We start from the raw sequence: 15,364 nt of genomic DNA on the forward strand, positions 1-15,364 counted from the left end.
TTCCATAGTGTCGGAGCCGCAACAGAGAAGGCTCTCCTCCGAGTAGTCGCCAGTCGGCACTGACTGGCGGATGGAATACGGAGGAGGCCAACTCTATGCGATCTGATGGGACGCAGGGAGGTAATTGGCAGAAGGCGGTCTCTCAAATAGCCAGATCCACTACCATGGAGCGCTTTATAGGTGGTGAGTAGGACCTTGAAGTGCACCCGGAGACCAACAGGTAGCCAGTGCAGCTCACGGAGGATCGGTGTTATGTGGGCGAACCGTGGTGCGCCCACGATCACTCGCGCGGCCGCATTCTGGACTAGCTGTAGTCTTCGGATGCTCTTCAAGGGCAGCCCCATGTAGAGTTTGCCAGTACATGTATATATCATTAAGCTGTATCCATTATCATTTCATTATTGTTATTATAGTTAATTATTTGTTAACGAATAAACATTTAATAACAATATAAAACAATCTAAGAATTACTAAATTCCTACTTATTGATCACCAAAATCAACTATTATTTTATTATCAACTTTCATTGTCAACCTGTATCTTTCCAGTAACAAAACAGTCTTATCCCTCTTGCCAATTGTGGTGTCAGTCTTCTTTTTATTTCCTTTATAAGGTTTTTATAGACTTCTCTCCACACTTTGTTGCTTGAAGGATCTCTCAGGTAATCTCGTTGCCCTCCAGCTGTTACTAAAATTAGCTTGTCTTTGGTTGTCAATCGTGCTTCTGAAAAAATTTCTCTTCTTAAATCCATCATCATTACCATTTTTACTTCTTCTGTATCTTGGAATCTGGGGTAGGGCTCCAATTCGTCGAATTCCCTTTTCCATATTCCCTTTTTTCCTCTTTCATCTATTGTCTTGTCTTTATCTTCTATGTCTTCATTCTCCATTTTAATTTTTGGGGCTCCAACCCCTCATTTGATGGTTTTCAACATGCTACGTTACTTTTACATTAGAAATTAGATAGAAGCCCTTATCTTTTCTGTATGCATTCTAAAATGAAATAACCAAGATATGACGGTCTCACTTCAGTGATTTTTGAAGAAATTCAACACAACACAATTTCTCAACACATAGGGCAAAATAGCAAATTTAGAATATGGATAAGCCATTGTGTTCAGTATGATGGTTTGAGAGGTATAAAACTCTGTTGCACAGAAAAGTCCAGTTGGGAGGACTAAACAAAATTAAATAGCTATTTTTTAGCACTACCTCAAAACCATTCCTTTTATTCTGCCTAGTTGATTTTACTCTTCTTTAGTGAGAATACTAGCAGAGACAAGGAAAATTGGAAGACAGAACAGATAGGAATGAGAATTGTAGGGAGCAGGAGCTTCAGGAGTAAGGATGTTGTTGATGTTGTTCAAATGTTGATTTGAAATAACAAAAGGTTTTGCTACAGTTTTTTTATATGAAAGCTGCCCATAATTCTGTACTAAAAATATCACAAAAGACTGTGGTGAGTGTAGAGCATTAGAATATTTCCCCCCTTTTGTGATCTGATTATGGTTCAATAGTTCATGGCTCAAGGTTTTTCTTTTCCTTTGCTTCAAACCAATACCTTTTTAAAATTATTTTCAGATCTATCCAAAAACAGCCATACACGGACTGTTTGCCAAATGGAGGCATTCTCTGTAGGACCCTTTCAGGAAGCGACAAAATCAACTTACCTTTGCTACCGGTTCACTAATGTGAGCGCACGGACCACCTCTGTGCATGCACAGGGACTTTCTGCGCATGCGTAGAACGTGAAAAAATGGGCCGTGATTACCTTCGGGAGGGTGGGTGGAGCTTCCCACCGCCACCCCTACTGGTTTGCCCAAAACCGGATAGAACCGGCTAAATTGCACCTCTGCTTTCAGGGTATTTACACATGAATTCCAAATCTCTAAATTTAGAAAATGTATTCCTTTGAATTCAAAGAGAGCGTGACTGGTCTCTTCACAAGCTGGCCAGAAAATCTGAAATTATTGTTTTTAAGCACTTGAGAATTTTACTATTTCATGTAGTTCCCATTATGTTGCCAGTCATGAACATCTTAAGATGTTTCATGTTAATAATGCACACACTGCTTAATTATTTAGTCTTTCTATTATATTGTATAACAATTTTACGCTGCTTGACATTTCTGAACTGAACAGCAGACTGTTGGATTACCATGTAATGAAAATCATGAAGTAAACCTTTGTTTCCTATGAAGTTTATTTTCAGACCAATATTTAACGAAGGTAAAGTTGGATTATTCAAGTTGCTGATAAAAAAGTTATAACAGAAAGAGTTCTTTGGATCCACGATATATCTTTTAATATAGATTTATTGCAAACATTTTATGTTTTAAGGTATATTTAAAGCATTTATCCCAATAACTTTAAATAAATTGTGGAAAATTAACTTTTAACTTTGTTTTAAAAACAGAGCTCATAGATAAATAACCTTTGGGAAAGGCATTAAAATAGATATCAAATAGAAACGTACAAAATGAAAGATTAAACCAAATCTAGCCTAAGCCACAAGGCCATAGTAACCATAATAAAAAGTACTATGTATCAAAGGCCCAGTCAAACCAAAAATTGCACATTAATACTAGGCCTTAATTATGCAGCTATCATATCTAGTCGGTTTCTTCCCACCCCCACCCTGTTCTGTTGTTATCTAGTGATCTTCTGGACTTTTATAGGCCTGATATGATTATCTTAGGAAATACATGAAACCATAAATAAAACAATGGTATTATTTTTAATGCCTCTGTACAGGCATCATCCCACAAATATTGCCATCTAGCTGGGCCCAGGAAATACATTTTTCTACGGCAGCAGACAGACAGCACAATCAGGATTATGTTATTATATAGCCAATCTCAATAAAAGCAGTTTTAGCCTTCTTGTGGAGTTAATTTTACAGAGCCGAGGTGACGCAGTGGTTAGGGTGCAGTACTGAAGGCCACTACAGCTGACTGTTATCTGCAGTTCAGCGGTTCTAATGTCACCGGCTCAAGGTTAACTCAGCCTTCCATCCTTCCGAGGTAGGTGAAATGAGGACCCAGACTGTGCGGGCGATATGCTGACTCTGTAAACCGCTTAGAGAGGGCTGAAAGCCCTATGAAGCGGTATATAAGTCTAACTGCTATTGCTATTACTATTGCTAATTTTATAATGTGGTGTACCTCCTGGGGATGACATCCCAACTTTTGGGAACCTTCATGTGGGAGCCTGAGAATTATATTTGGTGATGTACTGGAGAACATTAGTTGAGGTAGCCTACCTCAAATAACATGCTGCAATACATCCCTAATTACCGTTAAAGAAATTAATCTGACTTTAAATTAAATTCATCTGCATTTTAATACATATAATGCATGACATATATGTCTTTTAAATGAATGAATAAAACAAATGAATGAAATTTTGCTAGAAACTGGTGAATTATGAAAATTGAATCCTGGCTTAATTCTTTTTGAAATGTGATTGAAACAATGACAAACATCTACCCCAATGGATACTACTATCCCCCTTTGTTTTCTTTGTTTGGAACACAACAACAATAAAAGAGTGTTTTAAATTACATATATTAAATTGTGCTTATAGAGACTAAAAAGTTTTCACAAATTGAGCAAAGGTATTGTGTAACTTTATTTTTTATACCAAGTTAGTTGAGTGGTTTAGACCACTATGGCAAAACAGCATTCACACATCGTTTGTTCCATCCATGTAAAAGTGAGGCACACATATTACCATGTTGTGATAAAACTGTGTTAACTCTTAATTATATTTCCTCAACCATATTAATATATTTGGCTAGGATAAGTAATAAAGTGTTTATTTTCACTATAACATGGTATTAGTATGATATGATTATTATGAGTCATTCTATGTGACATAAATACTGTATAAATAATCATACAAATAAATATTAGGATAGAGTGTTTTTATGTTTGAATGCTGAATATAGAGACATATGTTTATGTCGGATAAAAGCTTGCTGTGACTCTGATACTAGCAAGAAGGGATTACTGTGATTAATGCACTGATGAATTCACATATAAGAACAGCCTTCTGGGGATTATTTTTAAAAGATGGCTAAAAATAAGCAGTTTTAATTGGTCGAGTATTTAATTATTAAACATTAATGGATAGGTTGGCTCGAATCATTGTCCACAAGATTGTTATTCGATCTTTATTGTCAAATCATTCACTAGGTTTATGGATATTATCTAAAAATGAAATGGATCAGTTTTCATTGAATGCATGTCAAGTATACCAAAGCTGATGGAAAATACTGTGGTTGCATTTTACTTTATCTATATGGCATAAAGTCATCAGTAGGATAAGAGCTCCACCTTTTTCTATAAAAAATAATTTTGCTATGAGAGAATTTGTAGAAGAGATGAGAGATCAGTGGGATTTTGCACATATGGATCAATGGAAAATATCTAACTGTTGGATTGCCTGCCATTGTTAAGTAAATGGTTGGTTTTAGAGAAGAATAGCAGTTTTATACACTTTAATGTTAACAAGCAATGAGCTTATTCTTAAATATAGTTAATTGCTTCTGATATTTTTTTTAAAAAAATGACAGCAACTCCATACTGTTACTATATACAGTATACATAAAGAAGATAGAGAGGGAGGGAGAATATGAGAATACAGTACAATGCAGGGATGGATTCCAGCGGGCACTACTGCCGGTTTGTTTGTGGGTGCACTGCATGCACAGTGCAATAAAAATTGTTCTGTGCATTCACAGAAGCTAAAGACAAGATGGCGGCACTTACAGAGCTACCTGAAGAACTGGTTTGGAGGTGTGGCAGGCCAGGGTTGCTACTGGTTCCAGCGACTTAGGCTACCAAACCATTACCGATTTGGCCAAACCGGTCTGAACTTGTAGGAACCCACCACTGGTACAGTGTAAGATAGATATATCTCCCCTCCTTTTGTTTTGTTTTTTTGTTCCTTGAAGTCAGTGTTTATTCCTGGAGACTGCGTGGAGAAGTCCCTAGAGTTAACTTGGAAATATTTTAGAAATGGTTTTTCATTGTGTACTTCCTAAGACTGCAAGAGGATGACTGGCCTCTGGTGACCCAGCTGGCTTTAGGTCTAGACTCTCCAGAGACTAGACCTAAAGTCTATTGGTTTCTAGCCTGATGCCCTAATCACTGCACAAACTGGCTTACACACACACACACACACAAACACACACACACACACACAAACACACACACACACACATGTCAAAGCACCTGGTATGGCCAAATATGGGAGGGGGCATACTGCTTCCCTTTTGCTTTTCAGCTCCACCCTAGGAGCCTTCCAGGCATATACACACTATATATCTTGTTCTGTAAAGTGAAGAATTGAGGAAAGCATTGAGGAAAGCAGAAATGGTGCCTTGTTGGTACTAGCAATGGTTGTAGTTGATAGAGAAAATGGAAGCTTTCAGTACCGCTGAAATTTGGTAATAGAATCTGGGCAAATGCTTGCAGGAAGGGGTACTTTTGGCAGGCTAAATGCAACCCAGGATTATGAACCTACGTATTTGGCATGTAGTTAAAAATCAACAATAGAAAAGTTTTCAGGCTCAAAAGGTTTTCAGCATAGGGAATAATTTTCTCATTGCTTTTCTTTGTACATGGGCAGCCAGTATTTTCACATCTCTTTTGTATTTCTGTTAATATCTTCGTCTTTTAAAAGGTTAGCATTGCTATCTTACCAAGTTAGAATTGTTATATCATGTAGGCAAAGCACTTTGAATATTTGTCATCCATTCTATGTACTGTTGCATCCTTGGTAGCAGCACTGCTTTATATAGACTCTCTTGGATATATTTAGCAATATTAGTAAAATGCTAATACGTTTGGTCACTTCTGTTAACAATAATTATTAGTTCTCTGGTAGCAAAGACATCTCTATTGTTTTAAATGATACATTGATGTAAACAGCTTACCAAATGCCACACAAACAGACCAAAATTGTATTTTAAGAAAAAATAAATCCTTATAGGACTTTTGAAATGATTTCATGACTGTGTTATAAAATTGTGCTTTAATTGGTATATAGCTGTCTTTTCTATCAGGGCCTCGAGTGGTGTAATGCATCTACTTTTAATAAAGTGCTCCTTGAGGGTTTGTTTTTACATCTTTCGTCTTTACTTAGTGGTGTGTGAGATCAATATAAATAGATTTCCAGATTAGAAAGACTAGGAGGCAAAGAAATGTCAGCTTTCAAACAAGATAAATATTATGAAGTGATAAGATACCTCAAAGTTTGCTAGCCTATGAATGAATTCCTGTAGTCTGAATATATTATGTTCCTTTAAACTTCATATTTTTATTTTTTGACAAGAATAGGCTATTTCCTAACCTTAACCCTAACGTAATCATCTGATCCCAAAACCTGGTTGACTGGCCAGCTCATATTCAATACCGGTAGTTAATGCATTAGACATCAAATGTCCCTTCTTTCAATAGAAAAGAATTTGGAGGATTTGTAAAGGAACAGAAATGTATAGAGATAGTCCCCAAGTTAGGATTATAATTATCAATCATTCTGGTCATTAAGTGTGGGTCATCACATTTCTAGCAAAAATGACATAAATTGCAATCATCTGATTGCAAATAGCTATAAATGCACGCTGGTTGCCAAGAGTCCAAAATGTAATCAGGTGACCATGGAGGGCAATTATCAGAATTTCAAATCTGGATCATATGTACCTTTTCTGTGGTCTGTCATAACTTTGAAAAGTTGCCAGGTGACCAGTCGTAAGTCAAGGATTAACTGCAGAACATTTCTCTGTAGGGTTTGAGCAGAAACAGTTATGTATAATTGAAACAACATATGGAATTAGTTTCAAGCTTTGTGTTAGGTATCATGACTACTACTATTTGTGAAAAAGGATGTACAAATTCAGTAAAGTTTCAAATGGAAATAAAGCAATGATAAAGCATAAAGCATCTTCTAATGATGTTTTTAGAACCCCTAACAAATGTTCATTTTTAAAATCTAATGTAGAACTGGAATGAAGAACATATTAATTCCCAAAGGGTACAGTCAGTGTTTACAAATCCTAGGACCAAATCATTCATGGCACAACCAAACCAATTAGGTCACAGATATCTTGCACTTTTTCATTAATGGCCTTTAGGGCATTTTGAAAAAAGTTCAAGAAACTTCAAGAGCAAAAGAAACTTCTGACTGTTTTGCATTTCACTGTATAATGGATTGATATACAACCTTGATTACTATAACAATTGGCCTGTTCTTATTCCTTAGCTGCCACTGGATATAACAGGTCCACAACAGCTGTATTAATAACACAATCCTGGAAAATATCCACCTTTTTATAAAGACTTGGAAACTTTAAGTACTTAGTTAGGACTTCAAGGTTGGAATGCTGTTTACTCCCTTAATCAGGCCAACAAGTAGAATTATTTGCTTTATGAAGTATTGTCTTTGATAACTTTGAAACATTTTAACAACACTAAACTTGGAAAAATACGTATCCCTCTGTTTTGTATATCTATTTGGGTGCAAATAATGTGTATTACTGATACTACTAAATATCCTATATGCCTTATTTTCCCCTAGTTTATAAGGATATGTATATTTATATATTGCAAAAAAAAAAAGACCCACTCAAAAAACAGCTATATAAAAAAACCTCTAACACTAAGAATTGCTCAGGCAATTGCCTGTGTAAAAGATATTTCTCTTTAAATTTAAGATTATATAATAATGAGAATGGTTAGAGTTTACTAAATACTTTAATTATCTAACCAAAAATGTCTGAATATCTCCTTATTAATGTTTTAAATAAAGATAAATGGAAGTTGTGGAGTTGTAGCAAAAATCTTGAGATTAAAATGATATTCTCATGTCATAATATTACTAGTTGCCATAAATTGCATTTGAGAAATCAGAATTGCATAAACAGAAAATTAACTTGTTATACATACATTCATTCTACAAGACTTTGGGATTGCTCCAGCACAAGTTCGAAAGCTCAGAAGACTAAACCTCTGGTCCGGGTGATTGACCCACATTGAATCCTGAAACATTATCCTGGGACATGTATATTGGCCTTCATTCAGTAAATAATGTTAGGGCTTTGGTCATTGCATTAGTTAATGCGTGCAATTCTGAGTGCTGATCTTAGCTCTCCATAATTGCACCTACCAGTCCATCTCTTCCCATAAGATTCTGCTTATGTTGTACATTCTTTCCAAAAAGGAATACCAAGTGTTACTGCACTATGTGAAATAAAGGTGATGATAGTCTGGAGGTGGATTTGATGATTCCCTGCAGTTTGTGGACTCTGGGTTCAGTAGTCTTTCAAAAGATTTTTGTCTCAACAACTTCAGTTGCTAATTGTCATGGTCTGTCTTTTTAAAAGATGATAGCTTAATTGATTAGCCAATAGGCCATATCAAAGCACAAGGTTCAAACCAATAAAATCCTATACAAACAATTTAAAATAATAGGGTAAAATACAATAGTTATAGAATAAAATGACATAAAATTATATGTCGGTGTCACCTTTACAATCTACCCCAATCTGTCCCACATATGCAGATCTCAACCGAACCATTTTGTTTAAGTACTGTGCTGTGTTAAATATTATTTTCAGATTCTGGCCGCACATAAAGTAAGTTGTTTTGATAAGGGGATCCTAAAGGGTCATTCATTTGGTATATAGACCAAGGTAGCTGTCTCTCACCCCCCTATACAAGCAACAATCAAATAGGATGTGAGCCAGGTCTTCCATCTCTGCAGCTCCACAAATGCAGAGACGCTCATTGTAGGGTGTAGAATGGAATCTCCCATATCTGACCATTGTGTCAAGCTGTTTGAATCTCGCTCACGAAAATATCTTCCTTTTTAATAAGTTTTTAAAAATTACATTTAGTTTCCTTTTCAGTTTGTCTTATTAAAAATAATGCAGTAGTTATTGTAAGTATCTAGAGTTTTTCAAGTAGGTGGTATAGTTCATAGAGTGGAAATTATTTTGTATGCTTCTAAAAATGGTGTCAAACTTGAAACTATAGTCAAATTCTAATTATATTCATTATGCTGAGATTATATGCTGGATAGTTCCTAAATATGCTATTTGTTTATGAGACTGTTATATTTCCCCAGTTGCATTTGACTCTAAATTGGTCTTTGCAGATTAAGTACATATTTCTATATCAATAATTACATGTACATTTTAATATATGCTGATTAGTATACATTCAAAATGACAACAAAGTTATTCTAAGTCTAAACTTTCAGCAGATCTCGATGACTTCCTTCATGGTGTTCTTCTAGAGATATTTCAAATTTGGATGAAGATAGACTTCTTATTGGTTTTATTCACTAGATTAAGTGGAGTTTTTTTTTAAAGGCCCATCTGGGGGAGATGGAAGAAAGTAGTTGACTACAAGCATCCCTCACCTTCATATAGTAGTTATGATTAGAACTGTTCCCAAAACACATTTATATTACCATAAATCAGATAGATAGTTTCATGTTACATTTTGAGTTATTGTGTAATTTAATTTTTAGAAACTACGCAAATGCCATAATCTTGCAAATTGTGAAAAATAATTCTGTAGACCATGATTCATAAATGTTATGAGAGAGAGAGAGGGAGGGGAAAAAAAACCTACAGTATGAAGGAATATGCTATAATGGCATGAACTATCACTTTTTTAAAGGGTCTCCATATAGTTTTGGTATGATAAATTCATAATAGTTATCATTTTACAGTAAAAGGTTTTCAGCCCCTCCTTTTAGAAACGAGCAGCATTAATGTAATGCTGTAAGCAAGCATTGATGTATAATGTAGTAGGGAGGGGGAAAAAAATCAAAACATTCAAAGGCATGCAGCTGAGTAATTCAATAACCTCCGTGTGTGAAGGCATTTCACACAGTAGGGCCTTAACTCAGAGCTAGTCAGGCTGCCTCCCTCCCCATTCAATTTACATGCATAGCTGGGCCAGTAGGTGTAAAAATAGACAGGCAGAGCCTGAATTGGAAATGGTCACTGAATGCTGGCTGTAGTTGTTAAAGTTTCTTTTTAACCTAGGCCAGTAGAGAGAAACCTCTGCCAAAGAAAACTCAGGAGAGCAAATAAATAGAAGTTACAAATATCATTCTCGATTTTCAAAACTCATCTGCCCTTTTGGAATATTCCATACTCTGCGAGGTCAAACCCACTACAGGAGTTAACAGAAGGATATGGGCAATGCACCCATATGCCAAGCTTGCGGCTCAGACAAGGGCGTAAGAGTGGAAGGGAATGTACAAGATGCAGATAAAATTCCAGACTATTATGGATGCAATAATGGAGTGAATAAAGATCCCGAGGGATTGGTAAGTCTAAAGAGAAAACACAGCTGATGAGGGAACAAGGGACTTGTTATAAAAAGATAATGTGGAAATACTAAGTTAGTGTTTCCATTTGGAATCAGTTAATAGCTGCTGAAATATAGGCTGGTTGTGTTTTAAGATGCTGTTGGTTAGGCAATCTGGGATTGAGCAAAATAGCTCACATAATGTGCATACAAAATCTATGTGTATAAATTGTGGTTGAAATGAAAGATGGCATTTTACACTTAAAAAAAAAAGAGAGCCTAGTATTGGGAACCTAAAAAAAATAAATTGCTTTTGAGAAAATGCAGTATGATATAAACATTTTTCCTTGTTTTAGATCAAAACAATCTTTGCTTTTATAAGTCAACATTATCAATGTTTATAGTTACTAGCAGCAAGACAGACTGATGACTTTGTTCTGTACAGTTAACAGATAATGTTATAGATTTTGTTTGGAATTAGGTCTCAGTAAATTAAGTTAGATTTAATTTAAAACAACATTCTGCTTGAGGCTACAGTCTTTGTACCTCTAGCAGAGAGAAACATGAATATAAATCTACTCTGAGAGTGAATAGCTTTGCAGTATGTTATACTAATCATGTTTATTCTTGTTCTTTTAAAACTGAAGTAAAATTTAATTGGAATGTTTTTATCTGCAATTAGAAACTTTGCATTAAATTTTCACATGGTATGTTTGTATCTTCATTGATCAAATGTCACTATTGCTTCTCTCCTGCTTGCTTCTTTGTAGACATTTTTTCTCAAGCATAATTTACCTCAATTAATAAGTCTTAATTTCTTAGGAAACATTCAATTTTTATCATAATAAAAATAGCTTGACTAGAGGATTTTTTGTAGACGTATCAAGACAGAGAAAACAAGACACATGATTTTTACAGATTAGTTTAAAAAATCCAAACACCATCTGTAACAGATGAGCTTTGAGCTTTCTTTAATCCAAAAGTTAATATGAAGCATGGTTCACCGAATCAGAGATATCTTATGAATTTTAAAAGTATCAATATTTTTTAAAAAAAATTAATATTGCATGATTTCATAATTCCTTGTAATTTCATAAAAGTGAACAATGTACCAATGTATACTGTAATTACTAATTTATAGATATGCACTCCTGAAGATTGGGCATTCTTTTATTTTAAATAAAGCAAATTATACTGTTATTTTTGTATTATTGTTTTGATAGGTAGAATAGTAGCATTAGATCTGGAATATCTATACTATACTCAACCATAAAAAATCAGTTTCTCATAGGGTCCGGTGCAATTCAGAGATTAATCCATGTTATATTTAGGAGACATATAATTAACATAAGCTAATACAATGTCTTTTGGAGGCCAAGAACTACATAGTATATAGATGTGCCAGCCCACCATATGATATATTATAACTCTTCAAGTATTTTTGTGCATTTGTTCAACATCACTATTATTTGTTTGCCATTGAAGTTCGAAGCCATGTTTGACATGTCAAGAAAATGCTACTGCGGAGTCCTTGGTGTTCTCTGAATGTGTTTGTTTTTAAACATTTTGTCAGCAACAGTAACACCTTCAGTAGTGGGAGTGGGGTTTACTGCCTTTTTATATACAATATGCTACTGTGCTGCAGAAACAAAGATGTTATTGATGACGTGCTTAGTAGCAAAATATATGAAGTTGAATGGAAGATATTGCCTATGCAGTTGCCTATATAAATGATTGGACTGTTTACATTGCCTACATAGGAAGTGCATGAAGTATTTAAATGCAGAAGATTCTTCAATATCTCAAATGTTTTGTGTACAAAAAAGATGAACATTAAAAAAAACAATTTTCCTTGAATGGATTGATTCTATTTCTATTACATGTCAGTTTATTATTTAGAATCAAGTTATGAAATCATAGGATTATTCTAATCCTTTAGTTTAAATGCAGATGGAAATAGTTGATTTAAAATGAATAAACATTAAAGAACATTTGGACCAGTTCCACAGGAACTTCCTCCTATATTTAAAAACATAAAGCTTTAGTATTGACAGTTTCTACTTTACAAATACACAGAATAGCCATCCTAATATATAGTATCTTTCTGTTTTCAAGAACATCCTTTGTAAATTTGACATGAGACAATGCAAATTCAGTTAACTCGAATAGCTTATTTATGTCTGATTTACACAAAGCACTTCTTGTCAAGAAAGTATCCAAATGATATAATTAGTTTTTGTATAATACCTTTAATTCTGATGCAGAATAGCACCAAGTGAACTCTTAGGAGATTTCTTTTAATATATAAATATGTATATATAAATATTCTGCTGCTTTACATCTTCTATTCCATTGGGTTTATTGCTACCCTATGGAGAAACACACACTTCTGCAGTTTCATATTGAAAACATATGAAATCTTAAAGTTTTGCTAAAACCTTAGCTAATAGGAAGGTCAGTGTTTGGTTTTTCAATCACTATTATTTTTTTGTCCTGGAAAAAGATCTTGAAACTACATTGACCCTTAAATTCAGCAGAAAATATGATGAATAAAGTAAACAGTGAAAAAAAAATCTGCTTAACCCCCACCCATTGCCTTATCTTTTTTTAAAAAAAACTTTACTATAAATTGTTAACCTTATAGTCACATTCCTCTATAATATATACCTGCAGTTGCTATGATGTATGAACATAGTTCTTTATTTTAGTCACATATTTTCACAGTAGGTGAATGTCAAACTGCAGCAATAATTAGGCACATCCATATCCAATTTGATTAAAATCTTGATCTTCTCCTACTGCAATATGTCTTTATAATCTTGCTTTCATTTTTCCAATGCTGCAGAGAATACCTAATAATTAAAAGGTAGTTTCATGCTTTCCTGATCACTTCATATTTATTTCTATTCCTTCCTCCAGTTTCCTGCCAAATGCAATCCCCACCACATTTTTTGAATTCTGAACAGCTACTCAGCTGACAGCTGAATGCTGCCCAGCCAACTTGGCTTCACAACCATGGTCCCTTCAGGTTTGGTCTTTCAACACAAGTCAACCGGAAAGTACAATTTAAGTGGATGCCATACCTTTCTTTGTTTGTTGCCTTTTGCAGCGCAAACATTTCATGGTAGCCATAAGTACCCTAAAGTAAGCCTTTCTCTTTTTTTTTAACCACTGCAATTTTACTATCTTCACTCTGATACTATTGTATTTTAATGGGATTTGACAGCACTTATTGAGGCATAAAATTACTGTATTTTAAAAGTCTACTAAAAGTAAGTTAATGTCTTGAACAAAAGTAGATTACTGTACTTTTTACCCCAAAACTTGAAAATTAATATAATTTGAACAACAAATTTTTAAAATCATATTAAGTATGTTATTTAACCTTTTCTTGGTGATTTTAAATAATGTGATTCTACAGAGAACAAAATGAGCATCACTTTTTAAAAATCAAAGCTAATTAGCATTTGAGTTTATTTTCAAAGTGACACCTTAATAAGTCCAAAGTATTACCTTATGGTATCCATTGACTGAAAGCAATTAATAGTCTTGATTCAGAATATGATTGGCTAAGTATTTTTTTATTATCACGTTATGCATTCTGGCTACAAGTGAACTGACTATTTGGTAATATAATAGGCATCCTGAACATTCACACTGAAAACTAATTTGAGTTAGATGCAAGGCTGCATGTCCACTGCCAAATCCAAAGGGCATCCTAAGACATTCCAAAGATCCTTCAGGGCTGCCTGACCTCAATGCCAAGCACACACCAAGAGATAAACATGTTAAGGTGGATTAAGGACAGTTTTCATGTTTAACAACAGACCTCGGTGAATTAATGCCACAAGGAAGGAAGCTAATATAAGCTATTCAGATTGAATGTGGCACAAAATACATTATTAGATTCTTTATCAGTATTAGAAATATATAGAATATTTTAAATATTTGGTATATTAGAATATATATTAAAAAGTATAGAAATGAAAATATCAATAGCCATTACCAAAAGGAATCAATGACAGCTTATTTTGGTTGTTATTTAACTTAAAGTTAACTGTCCTTATCTATCTTTATCTCTATCTCTATATCTCTGTTTCTGTCTGTCTGTCTCCTTCTCCCCCTCTCTCTGCCTCTGTCTCTTCCTTTGCCTCCTTTGTCTTCTGTGTCATCTAACAAAAGATCTTTGAAAGGGTCAAAGTATGTGTTTGTAGATGGATTCTTTACTGGTTTGTTCAAATTAATCCTGCCTACTATATAACCAATAAGAACTCAGAAAATAGGAAGAAGGACAAAGAGCTATGGGCTTTCTTCCTATGCATATTTGTCTCACTTTTTTCATTTTAGATATTGCTACTAAAATAAGTAGACATGTTTTTATTAGCTGTAATATATACCTAGAATGGAGGCAATAAACTATTTTTTTCCATAGAAAGTTTTTATTTTCCATTTTCATAACATATAATCACATGTATACTATTACATAGTCAATGTCATGTTGTATTATTAAGTACTTACATCAATTCATCTTACCATCAACTACCAAAGGAAAAAAAAAGAAAAACCCAGTTATTGGCTCTTCTGCTCTTCATACACCATATTTATACCTTATCCAACACTTTCTTCCCCCTCTCTCCTCCCCCTTTCTACATCCTGTCTGCCCTCCATCAATTTATTTCCCCTTCCTTTCTTCTTCTCCTCCTCCCCTTACCACTCCTCCTTATACACCTCATCTTCCCCCTTCACCCTCTCTCCTATCCCTCTCTTCCTATCTTTCTTCTCTCCTCTGCTTCCTACTCTTCCTCTAATTCACTTGGTGTATTTCAGCTTCTGAGCAAACTCCCTTTTGTGTTGATGGTATTTATAATTCCATTTCAATATACATAAAAAAGAAAAAATACCATTATACATGTACAATCATCCAACATCCCTCCTCCAACTTGGTAAACTCCACTCCCTCCCCCCTCCCCCCCTCCCCCCCAACCTTCCTCCACCCTGACTTCCCAAACCAATACAAGGTATAAATCTTTAACAAAAA

General features: G+C 34.5%; 1 protein-coding gene across 33 annotated transcripts in view; it reads left to right on the forward strand.

Moving 5' to 3' along the window:
* ANK2 (ankyrin 2) overlaps positions 1-15,364 on the forward strand; it is a 297,111-nt gene that overhangs the window by 152,942 nt on the left and 128,805 nt on the right. For 22 of the 33 annotated variants that reach the window (XM_087724223.1, XM_087724236.1, XM_087724225.1 and 19 more), the window contains exon 1: positions 10,189-10,345. The exons of the other annotated variants lie outside the window; for them this stretch is intronic. In XM_087724223.1, coding sequence (XP_087580349.1) covers positions 10,211-10,345 — 135 coding nt within the window. In that variant the 5' untranslated portion in view covers positions 10,189-10,210. Of the gene's footprint in view, positions 1-10,188; positions 10,346-15,364 lie in introns of those variants that run through there. 33 annotated transcript variants of the gene reach the window in all.

The sequence above is a fragment of the Thamnophis sirtalis genome, unplaced genomic scaffold, assembly GCF_051295495.1.
Source record: "Thamnophis sirtalis isolate CommonGarterSnake01/CBP01778 unplaced genomic scaffold, rThaSir2_p1.2 scaffold_10, whole genome shotgun sequence".
Taxonomy (NCBI): domain Eukaryota; kingdom Metazoa; phylum Chordata; class Lepidosauria; order Squamata; family Natricidae; genus Thamnophis; species Thamnophis sirtalis.